The sequence below is a fragment of the Cordyceps militaris genome (genome assembly GCF_000225605.1).
Source record: "Cordyceps militaris CM01 unplaced genomic scaffold CCM_S00009, whole genome shotgun sequence".
Taxonomy (NCBI): Eukaryota; Fungi; Ascomycota; class Sordariomycetes; order Hypocreales; family Cordycipitaceae; genus Cordyceps; species Cordyceps militaris.
Genome location: NW_006271977.1, coordinates 304,517 through 329,840, shown reverse-complemented (window position 1 = coordinate 329,840; position 25,324 = coordinate 304,517). Strand labels below are relative to the sequence as shown.

The 25,324-nt window shown below is 41.9% G+C and overlaps 7 protein-coding genes across 7 annotated transcripts; 3 read left to right on the top strand and 4 right to left on the bottom strand.

Moving 5' to 3' along the window:
• Window positions 1–929: 929 nt before the first annotated feature.
• Window positions 930–1,519, top strand: CCM_09423 (uncharacterized protein; the record flags this gene model as incomplete). The annotated part of the gene is made up of 2 exons (XM_006674557.1): window positions 930–945; window positions 1,011–1,519. The coding sequence occupies 2 exons, from the start codon at window positions 930–932 to the stop codon at window positions 1,517–1,519; spliced, it is 525 nt and encodes a 174-aa protein (XP_006674620.1).
• A 201-nt stretch (window positions 1,520–1,720) lies between these two features.
• Window positions 1,721–2,629, bottom strand: CCM_09422 (Translation initiation factor 3; the record flags this gene model as incomplete). The annotated part of the gene is made up of 1 exon (XM_006674556.1): window positions 1,721–2,629. The coding sequence occupies one exon, from the start codon at window positions 2,627–2,629 to the stop codon at window positions 1,721–1,723; it is 909 nt and encodes a 302-aa protein (XP_006674619.1).
• A 322-nt stretch (window positions 2,630–2,951) lies between these two features.
• Window positions 2,952–3,509, top strand: CCM_09421 (mitochondrial inner membrane protease subunit 1, putative; the record flags this gene model as incomplete). The annotated part of the gene is made up of 2 exons (XM_006674555.1): window positions 2,952–3,281; window positions 3,339–3,509. The coding sequence occupies 2 exons, from the start codon at window positions 2,952–2,954 to the stop codon at window positions 3,507–3,509; spliced, it is 501 nt and encodes a 166-aa protein (XP_006674618.1).
• A 459-nt stretch (window positions 3,510–3,968) lies between these two features.
• On the bottom strand, window positions 3,969–6,610 carry CCM_09420 (vacuolar protein 8; the record flags this gene model as incomplete). Its single annotated transcript, XM_006674554.1, has 7 exons — window positions 3,969–4,300; window positions 4,350–5,402; window positions 5,456–5,569; window positions 5,625–5,745; window positions 5,812–5,897; window positions 6,042–6,198; window positions 6,476–6,610. The coding sequence occupies 7 exons, from the start codon at window positions 6,608–6,610 to the stop codon at window positions 3,969–3,971; spliced, it is 1,998 nt and encodes a 665-aa protein (XP_006674617.1).
• An 11,226-nt stretch (window positions 6,611–17,836) lies between these two features.
• CCM_09419 (uncharacterized protein) lies at window positions 17,837–19,196 on the bottom strand (the record flags this gene model as incomplete). The annotated part of the gene is made up of 5 exons (XM_006674553.1): window positions 17,837–18,257; window positions 18,330–18,423; window positions 18,504–18,583; window positions 18,780–18,822; window positions 18,890–19,196. 5 exons carry the CDS (start codon window positions 19,194–19,196, stop codon window positions 17,837–17,839), a joined length of 945 nt encoding a protein of 314 aa, XP_006674616.1.
• Window positions 19,197–19,874: 678 nt separating this feature from the next.
• CCM_09418 (uncharacterized protein) lies at window positions 19,875–20,252 on the bottom strand (the record flags this gene model as incomplete). The annotated part of the gene is made up of 1 exon (XM_006674552.1): window positions 19,875–20,252. The coding sequence occupies one exon, from the start codon at window positions 20,250–20,252 to the stop codon at window positions 19,875–19,877; it is 378 nt and encodes a 125-aa protein (XP_006674615.1).
• A 3,350-nt stretch (window positions 20,253–23,602) lies between these two features.
• Window positions 23,603–25,060, top strand: CCM_09417 (nuclear protein SNF4; the record flags this gene model as incomplete). Its single annotated transcript, XM_006674551.1, has 4 exons — window positions 23,603–23,905; window positions 23,994–24,117; window positions 24,179–24,328; window positions 24,396–25,060. 4 exons carry the CDS (start codon window positions 23,603–23,605, stop codon window positions 25,058–25,060), a joined length of 1,242 nt encoding a protein of 413 aa, XP_006674614.1.
• Between the last annotated feature and the right edge of the window lie 264 nt (window positions 25,061–25,324).

The following is a 25,324-nucleotide window of genomic DNA, read 5'->3' as shown; positions in this document are numbered from 1 at the left end:
ACTCGGTTGAAGATTCCTTTTTTTTTTTTAGTTTTGAGGATTAACAGCAATCGGAAAATGCGAACATTGAGACTCGCTGGTGAGAAATATGGGCCGAGTCTCTGTCCTCCCACGGGCTGGCTACCTGCTAATTCGAGGTATACATCCGAGACGGGAAGTAATATTATATTTGTACTAATTTCGGCTTGTTTTATGTAATTTTAATATTCATTTCTGATTCCCTTTCTCTGTTCTCGTGCTCACTTCTCGATGCTGCACGTATCAATATTGCGGATGCGAGTGGGATAAAGAAGTAGCTAAGCATAGGTAGAGTTAAACTCGAATAAGAACACTAGATAGCTTGAGGGAAAAAAGGGCAGTTGATCGCTGATTTTATTTTGATGCATCTCGTCACAACTACTGTGGCTTTGGCGGCGGCTCTGGCGCCATGCCAGTGCTGGCGACGACGCAATGGCCGTTGAGGCGAGGTTGAGTACGGGAATTTGAAAAAGACGAGTATCTATAGAAAATTTCTTTGAAGAAGCATGGGAATTTTTGAAATATTCTAGGCCATTTCGGTAGGTGCCGGATGCGAAACTGGTCCAACTACAATGTCCACCAGAGTTGGCGATAGACCCAAGGTGCGTATAGGTAGTCAGGTACCGCTCAACCATTGTCAACACCAACTTGACACAATTCTACCTATAGAGCGGGTAAAATGTATACTACCTATGAATTATATTTGAATTCCCCTAAATCTACGTATCCCGTACCTACACCTAGTTACTTGCCGGGTCGGGAGCTTCCGTTGCAGCTCGTAACCCCACTACAATGCACACTGGTTATCGATAATGGCTGTTCAAGAAAAAAAAAGTCGTAGACCGACATTCAACATTCCCCCACCATCAGCAGTTGCAAACCGACAATCTCCCCCAAACCACACAGACAACATGGCCAAAGCAAGAGGTATGCTACCCCCCCCCCCCCCCAGTTCCTCCCCATCAGAGCCCTTCTAACGCCTTCCCACACAGCCCAACCCTCCAAGCGGTCCCGGGCCGCGCGCCGAGCCACGTCGCCGAGCATCGACACGGACAAATCCCTCAAGACAGCGCAGCCGCCGCGCAGCGGCAAGCCCACGGAGCGACCGGCGGTGCTCGCCGTGCAGCACGCCGCCGGGGTACAGAAGAAGACGAGCCAGCGCAAGGCGCACGTGTCGGCCAAGGCGCGGCGGCGCAAGGAGCGCGGCGCCGAAATGGCCGAGGCCGTGCTCGAGCGCACGGCCGGCAAGGTCCGCCGCAGCTGGGACCGGCTCCGCGTCGTGGATGGCAGGAGGCAGGCGTGGGATGCCATCAACAAGGACGTGAATGGGGACGAGGAAGAGGAGGAGCCGGCGGAGAAGAAGAACAAGAAGAGCAAGACACAGACCAGGGAGGACAAGCAGGACAAGGAGGAAGGGTGGGAGACGGACGAGAATGAGGAGGCCAAGTCGGTGCAGCTGGTGCAGCCGGTCGTGGATGATGGTCTGGATGAAATCATGTGAGAATTGGCTTCGTATTTATGATTTATTTGTCACGACATTGGCGTTTGGGGGTTTCTTGGAAGGCTTTGATAAACAAAAAAGGAAGCTTGAATATTTCGCAATGATGATAAATACAGAGCACATGATGATGTATACACATTGTGTCGTCTCCTCAGCACACAAAGCCACAAAAAGCTGTTGATACACTTGACGCAGCCCTTGTCACGTCTGCGTCTTAACCACGCCTTCCAGGTTGAGCCTCATGGTCCTGCCCAACTCGCCCTTGGCCGGCGCCAGCTCACGCGCGCCCAACTCCTTCGTCTCCGTCTCGATCCTGCGCAGCAGCGCACGCATCGTGTCCTCATCCACCTTCTTGCTGCCCTTCTTCGTCCCCAGCACCAGCTGCACCTTCATGCCCTTGGCCAGGAACGCGCCGAGCTGCCGCAGCTTGGTCTGCAAGTCGTGCTCGCTAATCGACCACGTCAGCTCCATCTCCTTGGTCTTGATCTTGGCCGCGCCGGCCGCCTTTTTGCGCTCCTTGCGCTCCTTTTCCTTGAGGAACGCCTCGTGCTTGTTGACAATCTCGCACAGCGCATACTGCTCTTCCGTCGTCGTCGCCGGCCCCGCGCCGCCGCTGTCCGGGGGCTGATCCCCGGCGGCCACGGCACCTTTGCGCAGAGGCGCACCCTTGGGCACGTACGGCCGAATCATGCGCAGCGACTCCGTCTTCTCGTCGAGCTTGCTCATGACGTACTTGCTCGACAGCGGGCCCGCAATCGAGCCGTTCTCGAGCACCATGATTTTCGGGTCCTTGATCTCGTAGTCCTGCGGCATCCGGTCCTTTTGCGACCGCTCAATGTCCTGCGCTGTCGTGTACAGCGGGCTGAAGCCTCGATCGTCGCTCGCGACACCGCCGTCGGCCGAGTCGACGGAGCGCTGCCCGCGGGGGACGCGTCGCGGTGGGGGGCCGGCATAGCTGCGCACCTGGCTCGGTGAGGAGGCACGGAGGAGTAGCACGTGGCCGCTGGCGAGGAGGTGTCGGCACGGCGCGGCGGGCGTCGAGAGGGAAAAGACCCGCCGGAGGGCAGTCTGCGAGTTGAAGAGACATCGGGGGCTGCTCAGAGCGGCCATGGTCGCTCTGCTGTAGCTGACAGCGGGGAGGTGAAGTTCAATTGCGAGGTATCGTGTTGAATGTGGAGGAGAGGAGGCGGAGGTTGGAGAGCTCTGACAGCTGTTTGAGTAGCCCCACAATTTGGACTTAGTGAGTGCGCCACCACGTAACTTCCTGACTTTCTCACTTCACATCTTTGACAACTCATTGAGAGCCAGGCACATCGACTCTAAAGAACCGACCGCGACGCATTCAACTATAATGACTCCATCATCACACTCATAACCCCCGGAGCCCGCACCCTCCCGCCACAAACCTTCCAGCTACTCTCCCATTTCCGCCATGGCATCTCGCTTCCTCCAGCGCCCCAGCGTGCGCATCTCCGTCGGCATGACCAAGCTCTGGTTCGCCTGGCACCTCGTCGCCACGCACGGCTTCCAGGTCGACCCTGCCGACGGCCCCTCGATGCTGCCCACCTTTTCCACGTACGGCGACTGGATCGGCACCGACAAGCGCTTCCGGTACGGCCGCGGCGTCCGCATCGGCGACCTCGTCCTCTACCAGATGCCCTATGCCGCCCACGACATGGGCGTCAAGCGCGTCACCGGCCTGCCCGGCGACTACGTCTCGGTCGGGACGCCGGGACAGCCAGGACAGGAGATTATGATTCAGGTAGGGGAGCTGTTGATGGAGGCTCAATAGCCCATGGTGCTGACTCCTTTTAAACAGATTCCAGACGGCCATTGCTGGATTGTGGGAGACAACTTAGTGGCGTCACGAGATTCAAGAACCTTTGGCCCATTACCCCTCGCCCTCATACAAGGCAAGGTTGTCGCAAAAGTCTTACCGTGGAACGAACGGCAATGGTTCGAGAATCCGCTACAACGCGTCGAGCAATAGCTGCATCGCCACGCATGCATCACCAATGTACAACAGTCATGTAAAAACAGAGCAAGTCTATCAGGGTATACCATAGTAACATCGCATTGTCTAATTACACCGTCCTTCAACTTGGCCCTCGCATACTCGGCGGGCTCCTAAAATCAAAATTATAAAATGCTGGGCTAGCAGCAATAATGCGCTGCATATGCTTTGTACAAGATGAATAAGAGAAGAGAGCTGAACTGAGACTGTCAAGGCTCACAACCTCTGCCTACCACTGCAACTCGGCAGTGACTCGCAGGGCGCCAGCAAAAGCCACCAACCAAACAGAAAACTCCAGGTACAGAAAAAGAGATAACTAGCGTCGAGGTGCGACCAACGTTGCCCCGTTAGCTGCGCCTCGACTTTGAAAGACGCGTTCAACACTAATGTCCCCCCGCCCTATCGACGCTTGTGGTGGTGCTGCTCAATGTCAAGTTAACCCTCAATATGGGCCTTGGACATGCTCTGCCCGAGTAGCTCCAAGCAACGCTGAGCTAGATTCACAACTTCACCCTCGTCTTCTTCCTCCAGCTCAGGCTCTGCATCAATTTGGCGGTTCGCAATGTTTCGGATGTGTTCGATAATGTCACTGGCCTTACCAATGAGGCCAATCAGCGTCTTATCTTCCGATTCAAATAATTGAAGCAAGGTCCAGACAGCAATGTGTTGAAAGGTGGCATCGCCCGACTGAAGGAAACGGCATAAGTAGCCGTGAATTCCGCCGTTGGGCTCAGTCCAATTTTGTATAAAGACGGAATAATCGCCCACTGAAAAATGAGTTAGCACGTGCTTCTGGGGCTGTTAGGGGATACATACCTTTAGAGGAGAGGTTGCCGAGGGCAGCGGCACTGTTGCCCTGAACTTCAATGCTTGATGAGTGCGTCAAGGGAATCAAAATGTCGCAGACGCCCAGATTCAGCAGGTGAGACTTGAGATCGTCGCTGAGAGCTAGCACAGCAATAGCGGCCGTCATTTCGGACTGGACGGTGACAGGAACGTCGAGCACAAGCTGTTTGCATTTTTGTACAGCACCAGCATCCAGAACCAGAGCCTTGTTTCTGTCAGAGCTGGCAGCCAAGTTTCGCAGCGTCGAGATGGCGTGACATTGAATTTCTTCGTTCTCGGTAGAACCGAGCAAGTCGACAAGAGGCTTGAGGAAGTTGGCTTCAATGATCGGAGACTCGTTCAATGGGTGGATGGAGATGTTGCGAATGCAAGCGACGGCGGAAAGAATCAATGGCAGATATGAGGATTGTAGGAGACGGTGCAGAGGCGCCAAACCGTTGGCTCGGACAATATCGAGTTGGTATTTTTCGTCGGAAGCTAGGTTTCGGAGAGCGAGAGCAGCCTGGCACTGGACCTTGGGGGAGGACGACTCCATGAGAGCGACCAACGCCTGAACAAGCTTGGCTTCAGACGAGGCAAGCTTCCTTCGGTTGTTGGCATCCACGGCAATGTTGCTCAGGGCAGTGGTGCAGTAGTATTGGACATCGACGTCGGGAGAAGCGAGGAGCTGCACCAGGATGGGAATGGCACCAGCATTCACAAGCTGCTGGCGGTTTTCATCTGGCGCCATGTCAGTACTATAGCGGAAAGGTAAAAAATGTTCCGATGAAAGCGTACCAGAATGCGTCATGTTGAGGAGAGCGCCGGTAGCGTTGCGCTGAACACGCATGTCTCTTGACTTGGCGAGCCTTGTCAACGGACCAAGAGCACCGGAGCGAGCAATCTTAGCCTTGTTCTCTTCGTGTGTAGCGAGATTGGTGATGCATCCGACGGCGTTGCATTGGACCTCGACATTTGGCGACAGCATCTGTCGGATAAGGGGGGTGAGGCCGCCAAGTTGGACAATCAAAACTTTATTTTCCGCTACATGCGGTTAGCAGGCGGCGTAGGGGATCGAGCATCGAGATAGATCATACTATTGACAGCAAGGTTTCCCAGCGCAGCGCTGGCAGCTCGTTGGACCTCAACATCGGAGCTTTGCAGGAGGAATAGGATGGGTTCGAGGGTATCACGGTCAACCTCACGTACGTCTGAAGCGGCTGTTAGTAGGGGCTTGGCAGGTGCAGACATGGGGGGCAAGCATACCGCGCTCGGTAATTTCGGCAAAGGTTAAGCTTGCGCTCCGTTGAAGGTCTATGTTTTCGGAGAAGACGAGGGTGCTGAGTGCTCGGAGGGGCTCGCCGGAGAAGAAGTCTGTCTCGCCACGCTATTTGGGGTGGGTTAGTAGAGCTGGCTGGGTGGACGTGGGCAACAGTGAGCGGATGCTACTGACATTTTCGAGGAACTGCAAAAGGTCGGCGACGGCTTCACGTTCGCTGTCGGCGAGGACGGGCTCGTAGAGACTATCTCGGGATCGGCCTGGGGATGAAGAGTGTCAGAAGGTGGGACATGGAGGATGAAGGGCGGCAGCGACAGCGGGCAGTAGGAGAGGAGACGAAATGGCCCAGGTCGGGAGAGCGAGGGAGAGAGACGGACCTCCACAGCATGTTGAACTACAGATACCCATGGCTGGCGCGATGGCCGTGGCGGCGAAGCACGGGGTTTCGATGGCAGAAGGAGGGTTGTGGTTTGAGCGACGAGATGAAATTGGATTGTTGACGTTTTGGTCGGCGGCTGGGTTGGCTGTCGGTGGAGAATGCTCGGGTACGGGAAGGCGAAGCTAGGCAAGTTCAGCAAGAGCCCGGGTAAGTTGGCGCAGCGCTGCAGCGTCTCGTTCCTGCTGCACTGAGACGGCGAAAGCCCAGCCGGTACACGGTCAGAGATGCAGCCCGGATGTGGGGTGGGTTGATGAAGGGGAAGAGATGAGTTGAGAGATGGAACGAGCGTTTGGCGCAAACGAGGTGACGGAGTGGAGGGAGAAATGGTTGTTAGAGGTGACGGGGATCCGCAGGGGAGAGACATGGGCGCTAAACAGCCAGCAATCCTGTACGAATTACAATGAATTCAAATTCGCAGCGGTTGGGGGCGCTGTTGTTTAGCGTGGGCCCGCTGGGAAGTGTGGCCAGGGCCGTTGCTGCAATTAAAGCAGTGCAAGCCACCTCTGGAAAGTGGGGATACAGCCTCTGTAACATTTTGCCGGTACCAACGCTGTCCAGGACAATATCAGCAGGCAAATAAATACCTGTAGCTTTGGTACGATAAGAAAGGCGGATCTGATAACGAATAAAGTCGCAATCAGAAATGCTTTGGCTGCCATGATGCGGATGAAATTAGTCACGAATATAAAATACCAGTTGTCATACAGCATGATTAGACAGGCACTTACTTATCTGGTCTATTCGACGCGACTCCTCGCACTATCATTCACTACCCAGGTAGACTTTGAAATCGAAAGATGATTCGCATCCCGACTCCATTCGACTTCGTATACATATCGTGTACATGAACTGCACCTCGGTCCCGTCTCCCGATACCTCTTGGTCTTGTCCCTTCCAACCGCCAACACGCGCTATTCGCAGAACAAAGCACTGCCAGCATTCTTATGGAGCATCAATGTGGTTACATAAGATGGCAGCGCAGCTAATACAGCTTATAAAGGAATAATAGAAAGCAAAGATAATAGGGAAAATCAGCCTTATATTAAATAAAGCTATAAAGAATAACTAGTTAATTTATATATCCTATTTCCTAGCCTTAGGCTATATAATTTAAGTTATAAGATAATACTATATCTTAAGATACTTAAAGTTATTACTTATCTATATTTATTATTAATATAAATAAGATAAGCTTTTTTATTAAAGTAGTATTCTATATAATATACCTTTTAATTATTAAGTATAAATTAATATAAAATAAAGGAAATAATTATATATAAAAAGTATAATAAAAAATAGCTATCTATATAAAAAGGTATTTTATAAAAAAATAAAATAGTATATTTATATTTTTTTTTATTTTCTATAAAAAGTATATTAATATACTACTTAAGTATATATTTTATAGTATAAATAGTAGTTTAATATAAAAATAGATAAATAATAGAATTATTATTCTTTTTAATAAGTAATTTAAAATACTTTTTATTTTAATTAATAAGCTAATTAGTATTTTTAAATATAAAAAGCTATTTTTTATTATATATTATTCTTATATTCTTTATTATCTATTTACTTTTTTTTAGCTATTTACTTTTTTATTTATTAAAAGTAATAATAATTCTTTATTACCTTTTTATTTTCTTTTTTTTATTATTATTAGTTATATTAAATTTTTAATAATAGTTTCTTTATATATTAGCTTTATAGCTATTAACTCCCCCTTCCTTACTACTACTAAGGCTTCTACCTTTACTACTATTAATAAAAAGTCCTTTAAGGAGGTAATTATATCCTTAAATACTTAAGAAAAGTCCTTTAAGGAGGTAAATATTAAAAAGCCCTCCTTAAAGGCCCCTATACTCCTTACTAAGTAAGAAAAGCCTTTTATAAAGGTATATAAATTATATATTAACTTATATAAAGAAGTATAAGCTTATAATAGTATTATATATCCCTTTTAATATAGTTACTATTAGATTAGTATAGCTATAATTACTTTAGCTAATAAGCTAAAGCCTTAAACCTTTATAAGCTTAGTCTTATTATTAATAGTATATATACCTACCTTTATTAAAGAGGTTAATAATAAAGATATTAATAATAATAATAATAATAATAATAAGGGTATTAATATAGCTATATTAGCTAAAGAGAAGGTTAAGATTAAAAATAAAGATAAAGAAAAGAAAAAAGAGAAGAAAGTACTTATTATACTATACTATCCTTACTATAGTACTTTTACTATTCCTATTAAGATAACTCCTATAAGTTATATAACTTAGTTATAATTAATACCTTTATTAATATATACTATAAGTATTTACTTTTTTATTTAAATTAATTAAAACTAACTAATACTCTTTTAGCCTTAGACCCTAGTAAAGTAGCTTATAAAGGCTAATCCTAAGCTTTATTAAGTAAACCTTTACCTAGAATATACTTAATCTATACTCTTTAATAAAAAAGATAGTATATATTATAACTTTATATTAGTTAAAAAGATAATATACTTATAAAAATATAAAGATTATATTTATTATAACTATAAATATAAGCTATACTTAGTTATAATAATTCCCTTTATTTAATATTTAATAATAGTATATAAGGATAGCCTTAAGTCTATAAGTTATTTATTACTTACTTTTATTACCCTTTAATAATACTTATTAATACTTTACTCTTTCTTTTAAGATAAAGTCTTATATTATATAATACTATATATTATTTTTAAAATATTAAAGAAAGAAGATAGTATATTTAATATTATTATTACTAATATAGTATTAAATAAAGAAGCTTTTTTTAAATAAAAGACTTAGGCTTTATACTACCTTAAAGTATTTATTAATAAAGTTATATAGTAAAGCTATTAAAAATTAATATATATATTATAATAATTAAATAGAATATTACTTATTTCTAGGTTCTTTAAAGGGTTAGAGATTAAATAATACCTTCTTACCTATACTATATTTTATATTCTATATTAGAATAATTATATTACTCTTTTTAACTATATTTAAAAGCTTTTTTAGATTAATAAGATATTTAAACTCTAGAAAGGCTTAATAAGGAAGAGCTTTAGTAAAACTATCTATAGGTATTACTTTACTTAGAATAAAGATAAGTATAAAATACCTATATCTATATTCCTATTTTAATTATATATTATTAATATTAATATATTATAGTTTAGTTAATATATACTTTTTATTATTAATAATAATATATATTATCTAAGTATTATTATATATTATTTTATATAAGAAAGCTACCTATCTTCCTATTATTATAAGAAAATAGTATATTATAAAAGCCTTTTTTACTAAGCTAGATATACTTAATAATTTAGCCTTTATTATAAATAGTATAATAGTATCTTATTTTATAGCTTTTTAAAATATAAAACTATTATATAAGAAGATTATTTAACCTTAGGATAACTTCCTAGTAATAGGGTTATTAGTATATAATATATTATTAATAATTTATAAAATAACTACTTCCTTATTTAGACTATAAATAAAGACTAAAGTCTTTATAGTATATAAATAATATATATAATACTTTATAGCTAGAATATAATCTCTTAATAAATTTATAAAGAAGTAAGTAAAAAAGAATACTATATATATAATATTTAACTAGACTATAATTAATATATATAATATTAACCCTATTAACTCTTAAAAGTAGTAAATATCTACTTTACTTACTATACTAGTATATTAAGTAAGCTTTCTAGATAATAATAATATATACTACTTTCTAGGTTAATTATAAGTAAGTTTATATTTCTTAGCTATCTTCTTAATATATTATTTATAGCTAAAGAATAATAGTTTTTATTTTCTATTATATATAATATAAATATTAAAGAACTACTTAAAATCTCCTTAATTATATATATTATATACTTATTTTATCTTTATTATAAGGGATAAAACTTACTTTTTATACCTTTTACTATAGAAAAGAAGGATATTATTAATAAAAAATACTAGGAATATCTTTTTATCTTTAGAATAGTATAGATAGGGCTTCTCTTTATATTATAATAGGTTATACTTTATAAGGGTATTAGTAAATTCTTTAAGCTATAAATAAGGTAAGTCCTTTAAGCTATATAGGGCTTTCTTAAGGAGGGCTATTTATTTATTAGGTAATTATATATAGACTTTTAAGATATTATTAGATCTAGTTATATTAAAGAAAGTATTCTTTATATTAAATTAGTATACTTTAAGATTAAGGTAGGTAGCTATAGCTATTATTACTTAGAAGGCTTTTATAATAAGTATAGCTATATATATTATATTATATTCTTTAATTACTTATAAATTACCTTTTATAATAATTTATACTTTATATTATAATAAGTAACCTTATTAATTAAATTTATATATATAAACCTAGTAAAAAGGTAATATCTTTATATTATTAGTCTTAGTTATAATTTTAAAGATTCTTTTCTTTTCTATTTATTTAAATTTACTTTACTTAGTAGCTTCTTAAAGCTATTAAAGTAGATAATTCCTTATTACTTAACTATCTTTTAGTATTAATAAAAGATTATTATAATAGTAATATAATTATAGTTAAGCTATTTTATTTACTTAGAATATATTTACTAGTACTATAAAAAGCTATAGTAAGCTTTAATCTCTTTTATATAGGTTATAAAATACTTTAACTTTAATAATTATATCTTCTTAGGGTTTTAAGAGTATAGTTATATTCTAGCCTTTTATATATCTTACTTACTTCTTTCCTTTTTTATAAAGGCTTTATCTATCTTTCCTAATAACTAGCTTTTTAAAGGAAATAATTAAATTAGGTTTAAGTATAAATATACTTTTAATATTTTATTATAAAATATCTTTAATACTTTCTTCTAGGTTAAGGCTACTTATATTAATAGATAATAGCTTTTCTAGGGTAAGTTAGAATTTATTATCTTTTAAAGTAACTACTTTATTAGTATAATTAATTTCCTCCTTTAAAAGTAGAATTAACTTAAAACTTAGTAGTTCCTAGGGTAATTTATATATTACTTTAAGGTTAACTAATAAGGTATTATTATCTATTATAACTTCTAATATTTCTCTTTAAAGGCTTTTAGGAGTTATTAACCTTATACCTTAAGTTATAAAGAGTTTTATTACTTTTATTATAAGGCTTTTTAATACTTTTAATATAATAGTATTTAGTTTTTTTTTACTTAAGTATAGTAGTATAGTTATCTTTAAATAGAGTTTTAGCTTATCCTCTTTATTTTAGAATAGTTCTTAATAAAGGCTATCTACTTTAGTAATAAGAAGTATATTAGTACTCTTTATTAGTAGCTAGTAAAATAGCTTCTTATTAAAATATATATTTCTTATAGTAATAATATACTCTAATTAAAGAATCTATACCCTATAAATATTAGTTATAATATAGTTAATTAAATATTTAATATAGCCTTTAAAGCTAATCTTAAAGTCTTTTCTATTAGACCCTTACTTCCTTTTTTTAATAGTATATATATATAATATTTATAAGCTTATAAAGCTCTTTACTTAGGCTAAATATTTAATATAAGTATAGGTTTATATATATATACTTAGGAGTTTTTTTATAGCTATTTAATAAGTACCTTATATAGTATTTTTTAGTTATACCTTTATAATAAATTAATATATATTAATATTATAATAGTTATATAACTTTTAGGCTATAGGTTCCTTAGGAGGTTAGTACTATATAATATCTTAATAGAGTATATAGTTATTTTTTATCCTATATACTTAATACTACTATTTAGCTCTTTTATATATAATAATAGTGTTTTTAGGGTAATTCCTTTTTCTTATACCTAAAGCTAGTACTTAGTATAAGTAGAATTATATTAAATTATTAAAGGCTTATTATCTTACTATATTATATAAATATCTAGTCTATATTAAGTTTTTACCTAGATATAAAAGGCTTAGATAATATAAAATAAGGATCTTTATACTTTTAAAGGTAATAGCTAATAATAAATATACCTTATATACTTATCTTTAATAATAAATAACTAGAATTTACTATTATAACTTATAAGATAGTTTTAAAAATCTTAATTAATCTTATTAAATAGTCTTTATATAAGGTTATAATTAAGTTATTATAAAATAACTTAGCCTATATAGGTTAATATATAGCTTTTATAGTTAATATACTTAGTTTTAATAATCTTTATATTTAATATACTTTTACTAATTATACTTAAGACTTATAGCCTTAAATACCTTAAATAAAGATACTATAGGTATTTATTAGCTTATAATACTAATAGTAGTTAGGTAGAGTATTTATAGCTTTATTCCTTCTTTTACCTTAATAATATTATAATTATATTATCTTTTAAGTATATTAGTAATTATTAAAAAAGAATATATTTAAAGAATATAAGGTTATTAAAGTATATTAACTATTAAACTACTTTACTTTTTACTATATCTCCTTTATATAAGGTATAATTAAAGCTATATAGCTATAAACTAATAAAGTAAACTAATACTTCTAATATAATATTAACTAGTATTTTTAGTATTATATATATATTATTTAATATTAAGGTTTTAGATTTACTTTTAATATTTAATATATTTATTATTATATAGGTTCTAATACTATCTAGCTAAAGGATTTATTTATTAGTATTTATAGAAAATCTATTATCTAGGACTTAAATTAATTCTAGGTTAAGAAGTACTATATTATTAATAATATATATATTATTATAGTTATTAAGAAGTATAGATTTATATAAATAGTATTTACCTAGGTCTATAAGAGCTATATTAATAATATAAGCTAGTCTTTTAAGAAAACTATACTTATTTTTATAATCTTTTAAGAGTTTAGGCTTAAATAATATATATATAAATTTATTACTCTTTCCTTTATTACTAATAAAGCTTTTATTACCTTTATACTATATATACTTTACTTTTATATATATATTATATTTAATATTAAAGTAACTCTTTATATTTAAAATCTACTAGGTAGTTAAAGGCCTAGCTATATATACCTTCTTATTACCTATTATAGTAAATTAAAGTATATAGTATTCTTTTAGCTTTTACTAATACCTCTTTTTAGTATTATAAGAATATATAAAGTCCTTAGGCTTATCCTTTCTATACTTTTTATTATTATAAAGTATACTATATATAGGTATTAATTTTAAAGGTTAAAGCTTATTATTTATAAAAAAAGAGGTTTTATATTTAAATAAGGTTATTTTTAGTATCTTACCTTAAATAATATAATCTTTATTCTTATATAGCTATAATAAAGCCTATTCTAAGTATAACTTTACTTTAATAGCTTTAAAAAAAATTATTAATTATAAGATAACTATTAGTTAATAGTATATTAAGTAATTATATATAATTATATATTACTTCCTAATTTTTAAGCTATTTTTTAATATTAATATTCTTTTAATATATATCTTATAATATATACTTATATATATAGTCTACCTTAATCTCTATATATACTAAATTTAAAGTAATAATTAACTTAAGCTTTTTAATTAATTAATAAATAGTATACTTTTTTAAATATTCTTTTTTAAGCTTATTATATACTTTAATTATTAAATAAAGATTAATAAATAATATAATAAGTTTATAAACCTTATTTAGCTTAATTTTACTCTTTTTATATACTTATAAAGTAACTTTATATTTATATTATTTTTAATTAAATATACTTTTAAGTATTTTAAGCTTTTTAAAGTTTTTTTTAATAGGTTTCTTAATCTTTATAACTTAATAAAGTTCTTCTTTATATATCTTAATCCCTATAGGTAAGTTAAGAAGGTTTATTAAGTTATTAATAATATCCTTTTTTATAAGATTAATAATTATTTATATACTTATTATAAAGAATTAAAAAGCTTAAATCTAGTTAAACTAACTCTTTAAACTATATTATTTAAGTCTAGGTAGGACTATAGCTTTAGTATAGAATAATATAATAGAATAATAGAATAATAGAATATTATATAATAATAATAATAATAATAATAATAAAAAAATAAAAAAAAAAGAATCTATATAATATAAATATTATAAGAAGTTTTAGGTTATAATAAATATTTTATATAATTAAAACCTTTTAAGCTTATAACTATAGAGTATTAATATAATTATATAAAATAGTAATATAGTTAATATAGCTTATAAAAGAATAATAGAAAGTAAAGATAATAAGGAAAATTAGCCTTATATTAAATAAAGCTATAAGGGATAACTAGTTAATTTATATATCCTATTTCCTAGCCTTAGGCTATATAATTTAAGTTATAAGATAATACTATATCTTAGGATACTTAAGGTTATTGCTTATCTATGCTTATCGTCGGTGTGGATAAGATAAGCTCTCTTATCGAGGCAGTGCTCTGTGCGATAATTCTTCCCACCGCGTCGCGCACCATGCACCATCCCCCCCCACCCCTCCCTTGGCTCGTGTCTTGATGCTCTGCCCCTCCCCTAATACCGATGCCACCATTGCCGCAAGCCATATGTACATATCTCCATATCTCCATATCTGGGGTAGTACACAGTGCGGCCCGTCGTACGCCTCTTTCCACAGTACTCCCAACCAAGTACAGCCATCGCGACCCTTTGTGCCCCGTCGCATTTCTACTTTCGTCTCTGTACCATGTGATGCCACCTAGTGCGTCACCTGAACACCCGGCACCGCAGTCCATCTTAGCTGCGGCCCGCTATCGCCATTGCTGGTCTATCATGGAAGCCAAACTACTATTATTCATTCTTTGCCACGCGCTAACAGTCTCCTGCTCATATTCGAAACCTGCCTCGTGCTTCTGCCTAAAATGTCACCCTGCATTATTCAGTCCTCCCACAACCCTGCCTCTAACCAAGTGGACGCAAAAAAGTCATAAATGTATGCATAGAAAAACATAAGTGACTTGGAGCTGCTGTGTAATAAATAAAGGGACCGAGTCTTCCCTAAAGCAAGAAAAGGTGCTCAAACCCGGCGTCTAGAGTCCACGGAATAGTGACGACAGCGACATTCGGAGAGAACTTAAAACAAACGGCGGCAAGAAAAATACGGAATCAAAGTGGGTTACTATAACGCATAGCTATATGCACAGAAAAATCAGGCGGCCATGCTACAAGGCACAGTCCACCGCCTCTGCAACGAAAGAAGCCGACACTACGCCAATGGACTTGGACACTGACAAAGAAAGCGACAAGGCACCTTGCGTGGGGATAGTAAGATCAAATACCATGAAAATGATGACTCTGTTATTGACTGACAGGACTTCAAATTACTTTTGACTTCCCAACTCTTCTCTGGCCGTCAAGTCCCTTCTGGCGGAACAAAATCGCCATCTCATTGGCAAATGTTAAGCCGGGCCCTCCTATCAAGGTATTCCACAAGACGCGCCGAAAACTGCCTTTTCCACCGTAAGCAGTACCTCGCGCCCGCTCAAGGTAGAGTACTACAACCATGGCGTACGTTATCAGTAGGAAGTCCAAGCCAGCAAAGAGCTGGGCGCTTGATACCGCGCCGATTTCATGCCATGGCCATGCCAATCTCCAGTGCGGGAAGCTTTGCCACAAGGTTGTCAAGACTGGGTTGACAATATCCGAAGACATTGTGGATGACTGAGATGACGAGATCGAGTTTTGTGGATGAAGAAACATGAATGCGATGCCGCCCCTAAAGAGGTACATCAGTAGCTGCGCTGCGACACCCAAATACGTTGAATCCTGCCATTAACATACCACCAGAGTAACAGGCTAACAAGACCTAATCGCTCAAAAGCCCGTGATAGTTGAAGGTGTTGCTGATTGCTATTGGCGTGATTGCGGCGGTCGTCGGAACTAAACGTGCGCAAGGCCAGATGGACAGCTGGGGTGATGACTGGATAGAACTTGGGTTGCCGTGTCAGCACCAAGACAAGCAGATGCAGAGGCCTCTCACTTACTTGAAACACTATTTGCGATCGCTGGAACCACCACTCGTTGTGGATGTTTGTGAGCAGAAGCACGGAGCCTGCCAGGAACTGCAGCACCACTGTCCAGAAAACGGCCGTGGTGGCACCTCCGCGGATGGCGGAGCGTGTGAGTGTCCAGTTCTTCTGTTTGATGAGGAGAGGAATCCAGTAGACGGTCAAAATGGCCTGGAATCCGAAAAGCTGAGAAGCCAGTACAAGAATCGCCACGGACCAAGGGCGCATGCCCCGCGTGGGAGTAGCCGCCATCATGACTGCGGCAAAATATCCCCAAAACGGAATCACGAGTGATAGCACAAGCTGGATAAGCTTGATTTGTGTGTTAGAAGTTGATCGGTAGATACTTGGCCGAGCACTTACTCCCATACTAAGGGTCGAGTCGGTAAACCCCTTGATAAAGATTGTAAGTCCGCACCATGTCCAGTCAAGAGGGAAGATGCCCAAAGAAAGCATCACGCCATGTTTGCGTCTGAATTCCTCCGAGTGGCAGTTTTGGACAATTTCTTGCCCCAGACCATCGCTGGCTCCAAAAACGCTCACAATAGCACCGACGGTTCCCAGCACGACTGATGTCGCTGCTAGCCAACCGAGTTTATTGCTGCTCGTCATGGTTGTCTTTTTCATTCTCACGAGTTCGATCGCTCTGCTATAGTTGTCGGGTTTGGATATTTGGCAACACGACGTGAGCACGTATAGGTTGGGTTAATATACATTGGATTTCGGCGAAAAAGAGATTGCACATGCGCCAAGTCCCTCGGCAGCAATGTACATACATGATGAGTGATCAACAAGCGCAAAGGGATATAATCTGATCGGCCGACTTGAGGAGGTGCGATTGAGCCGGAGCACGGAGTACGCTAACGGGCCGTCCGGTCTCCGCCTCCGCTCTCCAACGGCTGGGGATCGAGAAGACGCTGTGCACATGCTTGTAATTAATGTCATTTTTCAATGTTACCCTGGCCATTACTTCTCAAATTCGTCGAAAAGTCTCTACCACATACATATGCTTTGGCTGCTGCTACATGTGCCATGTCCGCTGCGCAATGCATTCCACATGCGCTCCAAACACACCAAACACACCAAACACCGATGCGCACACTTGTACTTCTAGGAAGAAAGGAGATTAGAAGAAATTCAAGCAATATAAGAGGGATAAGAAATGTAAACAAAATTAGATAGATACGGAAGTTAATAAACAGTCAGAAAATATTACGAATATGGAAGATGGTAGTGTTCCTAATTGGCGTTATTTTGTCTCCCTGGTGGCAGGATCACACCATTGTGCCCAGGTTTTGTAGCCTCGACAACTTCGTGTTGGCAGAATCAAGACGAATATGAACGGAATTAAAGTATTTAGCTATTAATAGTGCTCAAACGTTTCGCTTTCAATTCATTATGCCATACTTGTGAGCCAGGCGGATGTCTCAATGATCGTTGGTCTCACAGGGCTGCCTAAACGGGAAACGGCGGCAGTGCGCACTCAAGAAAAGTATATCTATGTACTTTACGTATAACTTAGAATGGTTACAGAAAAGCTACATACAGGTTATACTTGCATTGGTCTGTCCAACTATACTTGTCAGGTGGCCGACATTGGACAGAGGGTTAAGTAGGGTGACGGCACGGCACATGACATGAGAGCAGGCGCAGGCATATATAGAGCGGATGTTTATATACCTTCCAGAATGCAGCCTTGTTCACCACAACTGCTGTAGTATGGCACATTAGGCCTTGCTTCGTAATTCGCGCAAATGAGGCAAAGCGGGAAAGAACGCGTAGCATCGACTCCGCGTCGTTATTGGACCTTGGATTGCTCTTCGGGAGCGATGCTGTTCTGGAACCGGTAGGCAACCCGAGTACCCTTGTAACGGCAGTAGGAGATATGCCGGTGTGCACCAGTCGTCGGGCTTTGGCAGAGCCTCATCAAGACAGTCGTCAAAGTACTTGTAATGGTCGCACGAGGCCAGTGTTCGAAACTCGATGTTTTTTTTTTTTTTGATAAATAGATTTAAGGGTGAAGAGCTCTGTAGACTGAATTTTGAACCGGTCAAAGGGTATACAACGTCTGTGTCCCGCGCCGCTTTCTGGGCATAGCTGTCAAAAAGCAAGTGCGCCATCCATTGACCATCCAACCATCCAGCCCAACTTCCTGTATCTCTTAATGCCTTTTGATAGGATGTAGATCATCATGGATTGGGACAAGAAACCCGTCGCTACTCGACGCTGGTACTGCCCAAGTGGAGAATCAGCATTCCATCACTCGGCCTCAGGGAATAACCATGCGATGTGACAGCACTAGTGGGAATAAAGCCTGTATTTAGCACTGAGAGTGGAGCTGCGCAGGTCAATCCATGTTCTATTAAAGCAAGTCTGTGTCGTTCTCTAGCCTACGCTTTCCTTGGTCTTGGCCCATGCTTAGGGTGGTGAGATCGCTGAAATTAACCAAATTAACCACAAGCACAAAGTGATAACTGTAACTGGAATGAGGTTAAGATAGTCATCAATAAGGTGAAGAGGTGCCGCCCATGCCAGTATCCAGCGTAGCAGTACATTGATTGAACCCATTTCTAATACACGCCCTGTACAACCATGTAAGCCTAAGTAGCGAAGATGCAAACCAAACTAAACGTACTGCATGTCTGAAGACTCGGATATTTGCACGCGAACGCAATGGAAGTGAGCAAGGCTGAGATTGCACCGTATTTAGCGCCTATAGCAAGATAGTTCCTAGTGTTAGCAACCTAGGTATCCATCCAGATCGATCCGCGTAGACTGACAGCGGAATAATACTCCGGCTGTAGACTGCCTCCGTTCTAGGGACTCGTCCTCGCGCATCTGCCTCCGTTCTAGGGACTCGTCCTCGCGCATCGATTTGAGTAAGCAATCGCCAAGGGAGTAGCCAAACAGTATGATCAGGTCCGAACGTGTAGAATCTCGTAGATCAGAGCCACGACCATACTTCCAGCTCAGGGCCAGTTTAGTAGCTTGATCAAGCGGGACGTCATGTTTAGCGGTAAGCAACTGGGCCAGGTATTCACGGACTTGCTTCGGCGTAGCTGACCGGTCGGGGAATATGCGCGCCATCTTCGTCGAGATAGCCTGTTGTGTTTTGGTCGAGTTCAGTGGCAGAATTGGTCTGCACAATTTCCACGTGGCACGCGCGGTGTTTGCAGGCACGGTCGGCACGCTGACTCATCTAGCTACCTACCTACCTAGGTAGCTTAGCGATGCTCTTTATCGTCACCTTATCATTAGCTACCCCGCTAGATCGCTTCCTCTCTGTCTTTCTCCTTCATTTATCACATCCATGGTTGCTGGATTCGGCCAGTCGAGTCATGTGAGCGCCGACTGGAACGCCCAACGCTGACCAGGATGCGTTATAGTGCGAACGTTTGGGCTTGTGCCTTGCCTTCTCGGTCTCATCTTGCTTTGCTGTGAATATCGGATCGGCAGACTTGTCGATGTCTGTCTGCGCGGCGCGTCACGGTTCGCCCAGGACAGCTGGCGAGGGTCGTGCGCGGCCTCCGTGTCTGCGTCCTGTATGTGTCGAAGGCTTACTAGCTAAGTATCAATTACAAATGATTGGCAAGGTCAGGATCGTTATAACATGCTTGTAGCAATAATTGTATGACATATATTCTCTGTCTATACCGTCAAGGAGTATCCCGACTAAATGAAAGTTCCAATCTCAAACATCAAAACCGATCTGCAACGTTCTATATCTTGTCCCCTTCTAAAAGCAAACATGATTTTTCCGGACATTTAGGCAGAGCAGCTGATGGCAAAGCCATTGGCCCAGTCGACCGGCTGCTGGGAAAAGGTTTGGTAGTCCTGGCTGGGGTTGTGGATCTCGGCGACCTTCTTGGTGCCGTCCTTGAGGACCTCGCAGGAGACGAGCTGGAAGTTGCTGGTGAATTGGAGGCTGGTGACGAGGAGGGTGCCGTCCTTGAAGAGGTTGGTGTTGGCGTAGGCCTGGCCGAGCTGGACTTGGGAGCCGTCGAGCGGAATCCAGGCGTTGCCGTTGGCGCCGCTCCAGTTGTTGGCGAACTGCACCTGGACGCTGCCGGTGGCATGACTCTGGGGGGCCGCGGAGACGAAGGCGGCGAGGAGGGGGAGAGCGAAGGTGATGGTGGAGAGCATTGTGAAGGATGGCTTGGATGGAAGGAGTTGGGTGTTTAAAACTGCTTGAGAAGCTCAGAACTGGTGTTTGGTGGCTGTAGTAGTTGTTGTATTGACAAAGCTGTTGGAAGTGATGAGAGGAAGTATGGATGAATGATGGGATGAAGAGGTGTTTATATACACAATTAAGAGACCAGGCGTCTGTTATTTATAGCTTCTAAAGTTAAATCTATATACGGCTTTATTTTCGAGATTCGCCTTGCCTGATGGTGTAAGTGTGCGCGTGACTTGGAATCATACCCTTTGTAGATGTCTCTGCGCTGTATCGGCACAACGGCAGGCTGTAGCCTCGCAGGAAGTCTCCGACCAGAGCTGGCTGCGGCTAGCCAGAGCGCGACTCGTATCCAGGTGGCATTGCCTAACGTCATATTGGGCGCCACCAGCTAGGTGTTCGAAACTGTATGTGCCTCCCAAACAGTCGGATTCCACAACCTGCAAGGCCGTGTATCGTAAGTCGCTAGCCGGGCTCGTGGACGTGTACTGAACTAGGCTGGCTCCGGCTTTCGTTTTCAAACTCTCTGACCCCAAACTCTAAGTCCATGAAGCAAATACTATGAAATATTTTTGACTCTGGTCTAGCCTCTGCTCTACACTCGCCTGAATACAAATGTGCACAATGAATCAATGTCCGGCCGTTGGGCTGACTGTCGGGCTGAGTATTGCGGTTGTCGGAAGGACCGGGCGTATGAGCATTTTACACCCGGATTGAAACTAGCCTCAAAATGAAGCTATTATTGTCACCACGATGGTATTCAACACGTCTCTCTTCAGCTCTGTGCTGAGCTGAGCCTTATTATCTGGCACTGCCTCCACAACAAGGCTTCAGCTGCAAGTCATCATCCTCACCGCTAACTAGTGTTGGTAAGACCGAAGGTGCCCCAGAGGTGGCGCTTGGTGAACTAGTATAAAATAATGCCTTATTCGATACTTAGTCAGCCCATGCCTAATTTTAGGTTCTGCAGGCAAGCTGCTACATAAAATGAGCCACGGTTGGGTGCGTGAGCTGGACGAGCCGGGGGAGAAATCGCAAGGCCAGTTAACTGGCTCGAAGGAGCCTGCACCGTCAATTTCCACGGTCAGCCGCTGCTGCCTTGCTCTCGAAGAGAGTGTAAAGTGGCGATGTGAGAACTTGCTACAGAATAAGCAGAGTAATCGTGGGTCGGCAAAGGGTGATGGCAGTCTCAGTCTGCGGGCGGCATCGCTGGCGCAGTTCGCTGTAGGGCGTCAAGTACGCCGCCGATCTGTTCGCCAACGGCTGGGCGTGGCGCTGTGCTTCCGCTAATATGGCGAATTTGTGGGTTGATCGCTTCAGCCTTCAATGGTTCTAAATTTGTGTTGCCACTGTTTACTTGGCTTACTGCTGTCCGTCTATACTCCTTATAAACTTCGGAGAGGAACCGTATAACTACGTACTGTAATACCCCGTACTCTGTAATTTGTACAGCTACGTTTGTACAGACACTGAAAACTGAAGACCCCCTTAGGCAGGATTTTCTGGCTGTTGCATTTCTTTTCCAGCTGACACTTGACGTAGTTGTCTCAGCCTCGCGCCCGAAAAGTGGCTGACGTTATGTTTATTATTATGCTACTCCGTACAGCCGGAAGACAGAAGCCGCCTCAGGACCGCCCCCAATCTGATCCTGCCATCTCGGTGAGACCGTTTCGTGCACAATTGATCGTATAGCCCCAAGTATATTTATCGGGCGCAGAATTTACAGCGATGGTCGGCTTCTCTAATGTAAGGTCAACGAGACCGTATTGTCACTTTTCATGTCGGCAAAAGAAAACAAAACATGTTCTTAGGCAACATACATCGCCGCCGAATCCAGCGGCACGATTGCCGCCATATTGAATGACCACCCTGTCTGTTTCTCAGCCGGATCACACACAGCTGTGCCGGTGCCGTGGTGGAGCAGGCTATTCGGGGATTGTCTCAGCCTCGCTGGCAGCCCAGGGCGAAATCCAAAATCAAGCCGACTACTGTATTCAATTTGGAAATATTCTCAGAGGAAATGACAGACCAGATAGTTCTGACAATCTGGTTCATCAATCTCTTTCCACTCAGGACTGTTTCGAGAAGGGAGAACTTGGACACTCAAGCTTCAAGATTCAAGTGACAGTTTGGCGCGAGTCAAGCCTTCGACGTGGGAGGGAAGAGTCGACCACGCTTCCGTCGATTATGACCACCTCCGAGCAGAGGAAAAAGGCGTCCCCGCCATCTTGCCGCAAAGTATCGTGCAAGCGCCCAATCGTAAATTGATCCGACGAATGCGGGCCGTCAAAAACTTGAATATTCAGAAACATGGACAAATTTATGACGAGTTCGAAGCTCTTCTGCCGAATATAACCATCGCCGAACAGAGGAAGAAGGCGTCCCCAGCCATTTTGCCGCAAAGTATCACGCAGTTAAATGATCATCCACGAGCTGTCAAGCAAGCGACCGATCGAAAAACACGACTCTTGTTTCAGAAACATACAATGATTGCTTTTAGACGTGGCATTACAATTCTTTACTTTTGTTGGACATAGTAGCCATTACGTATTGCGCGACTATTCCACATGCACATGAACTGTTATAAGCACCACTAATTTGTAGTCTGCGGCAATTTGGGTGGGAGGACAATTTTAGTGACTGAGTTCTTTAAATTACCTATGCCGCCAGCCTTTTATCCTCTTAGATTAGTCGCTTTTAAATAATCTTTATTACGTTACTAATAAGATAATATACCTATATATCCCTAGGTATGTCGGGTAGTGTATCTTGTTCTGTTCATCCTCGGGATGACTCGTCTTACAACTCTTGGGTGAGTACAGTGAGAGCAACCTGGGTCCCATAATATGCTTAACTAGCGAGTCCACTCAAAATCATTATAGGCCAATCATATGCTACTATGGGGTTAGGCATCTTTTGCCTCTTCTTTGTTTGCAGACAGTTCTGGCTGTGTGCAATACAAGGTAGGTAGACAGTGGGCCTCAGCTAATTCAGCAATCACCACGGAATTGCCAGATTCTTGCTTATCTACAGCCCCGACTTAGATTCACCAAAGTGCCTATCCGCTATATCTTCGAATTTATCTCACCGTAAGTAGCCCCGATTTTCCCGTTGACCTCTTTCTTCCCCTCCCTCGTCATCCCCTCAACCCCACCTCTCCCCTCGGTTGACCTTGTGACCTTCAACTCACGATACCACTGCCGAATAAAGCGCCTCGAGCCTCCTATTTTTCGACTCCCTGCAGCCCGCAGCCGCCTCGACGCCACCCCGGCTGCCTACCCGTTTCTCCTCGCCCACACACCGTCACACACATGCCACGATGGACGGCAGCACAGGTTCCTCTAGCGCTCCCATGGCCTCTGCCCCCGCCCATGCCGCCTCGCAGCGCCCTGAACCAGCGGCCACCCCCGGAACCGGCGCTGACCTAAATCTCGGAGGGCCCAGGCCTGCTGCTGCCGCTGCTGCCGACGACGCGCCAGCTCTGCCAGCGTTGACGCTCCCTCCCATTGTGGCCCCCTCATCCTACTTGCGAGTGAAGAAGCCTGTCGCCCCGATCGCCATGCCCTCCCCGCCCGAGACCAAGACACAAAGTCCTCTGGACCGCGAGCAGCGCGAGGGCCTAGTATGTCGACACCCTCCCTCTATTTTAAACGGCTGCGCGCGTGTCCGTGCTGCCAGGTTGTCAGACCGCTAACCTAACCGGCCTCCAGGAAGCAATCCGCGATTTTCTCAAAGTCCGCACCAGCTACGACGTGCTGCCATTGTCCTTTCGCCTCATCCTCCTCGACACCGACCTGCTCATCAAAAAGAGCCTCAACATTCTCCTCCAAAATTGTGCGCCCACCCTGCACGCTGTCCAATGCCAAATAACCTCCGCTGACTGCTGCTCTCGTAGCCATCGTGTCTGCTCCGCTATGGGACTCGCAAACATCGCGCTTTGCTGGGCTCTTGACCAGTACCGACTACATCAATGTTATTCAATACCATATACAGTATCCCGACGAGATGAGCAAGCTCGATCAGTTCCGTCTCCGCAGCCTGCGTGGTAAGAAAAGCCTCCCGAACCCCTCCTTCCTCTACCCCGCTCGGGCGCCTATTAACATGTGCCCAAGACATTGAAAAGGCAATCGGCGCCAGCCCGATCGAAACACTCTCCGTCCATCCGTCGCGCCCGTTATTCGAAGCATGCAAACAAATGCTGAAAACCCGAGCGCGCAGAATTCCGCTTGTCGACGTCGACGATGAAACGGGCCGCGAAACTCTCATCTCCGTCATCACCCAATATCGTATTCTGAAGTTCATTGCCGTCAACAATGCCGATTACACTGTCATGCTCAAAAAAACTGTACGAGAAATCAATCTCGGCTCCTACAATGACCTCGTCACCTCGACGATGGATGCCACAGTGCTCGACGTGATTCGTCTCATGGTGGACGGCAACATCAGCTGCATTCCAATTCTCGACAGCGAAGGACGAGTCCAAAACGCATTTGAGGCGGTTGACGTTATTCCGTGCATCAAGGGCGGCGTGTACGAAGATCTCGGTGGTTCCGTCGGAGAGGCTCTTTGTAAACGCCCAGACGACGCTCCAGGCATCTACACCTGCAGCGAAGACGATCGACTCGACTCCATTTTTGACGCCGTTCGAAAGAGCAGAGTTCACAGACTCATCGTCGTCGATGATGATAACAAGCTCAAGGGCGTTATTTCTCTTTCGGATATCATGAAATATGTATTAGGTGAAGACGAGGACGAGGACGAGGTTCAAAAGCAATGAGGCTTCCCGTGCGGATATACGGGTTAAAAGCTGAGGGGTTGGGACAAGGCGCATTGCATTCTATTCGGCGTACAGGACGGAACTAATGTCAAGGCTCTTGCTTTTCTGACATATGATGCGGCTATCCCTATGATTTATAGACGGGATGTAGGGCCGCGTTTGTCAACACCACGGCACATGGATATTTCTTTCAATTTCAAAGCTCAAAATGCCATTTTCTGCAATTGACCGTTCAGCGTCCTAGAGTACCTTTCCCTTGCCCAG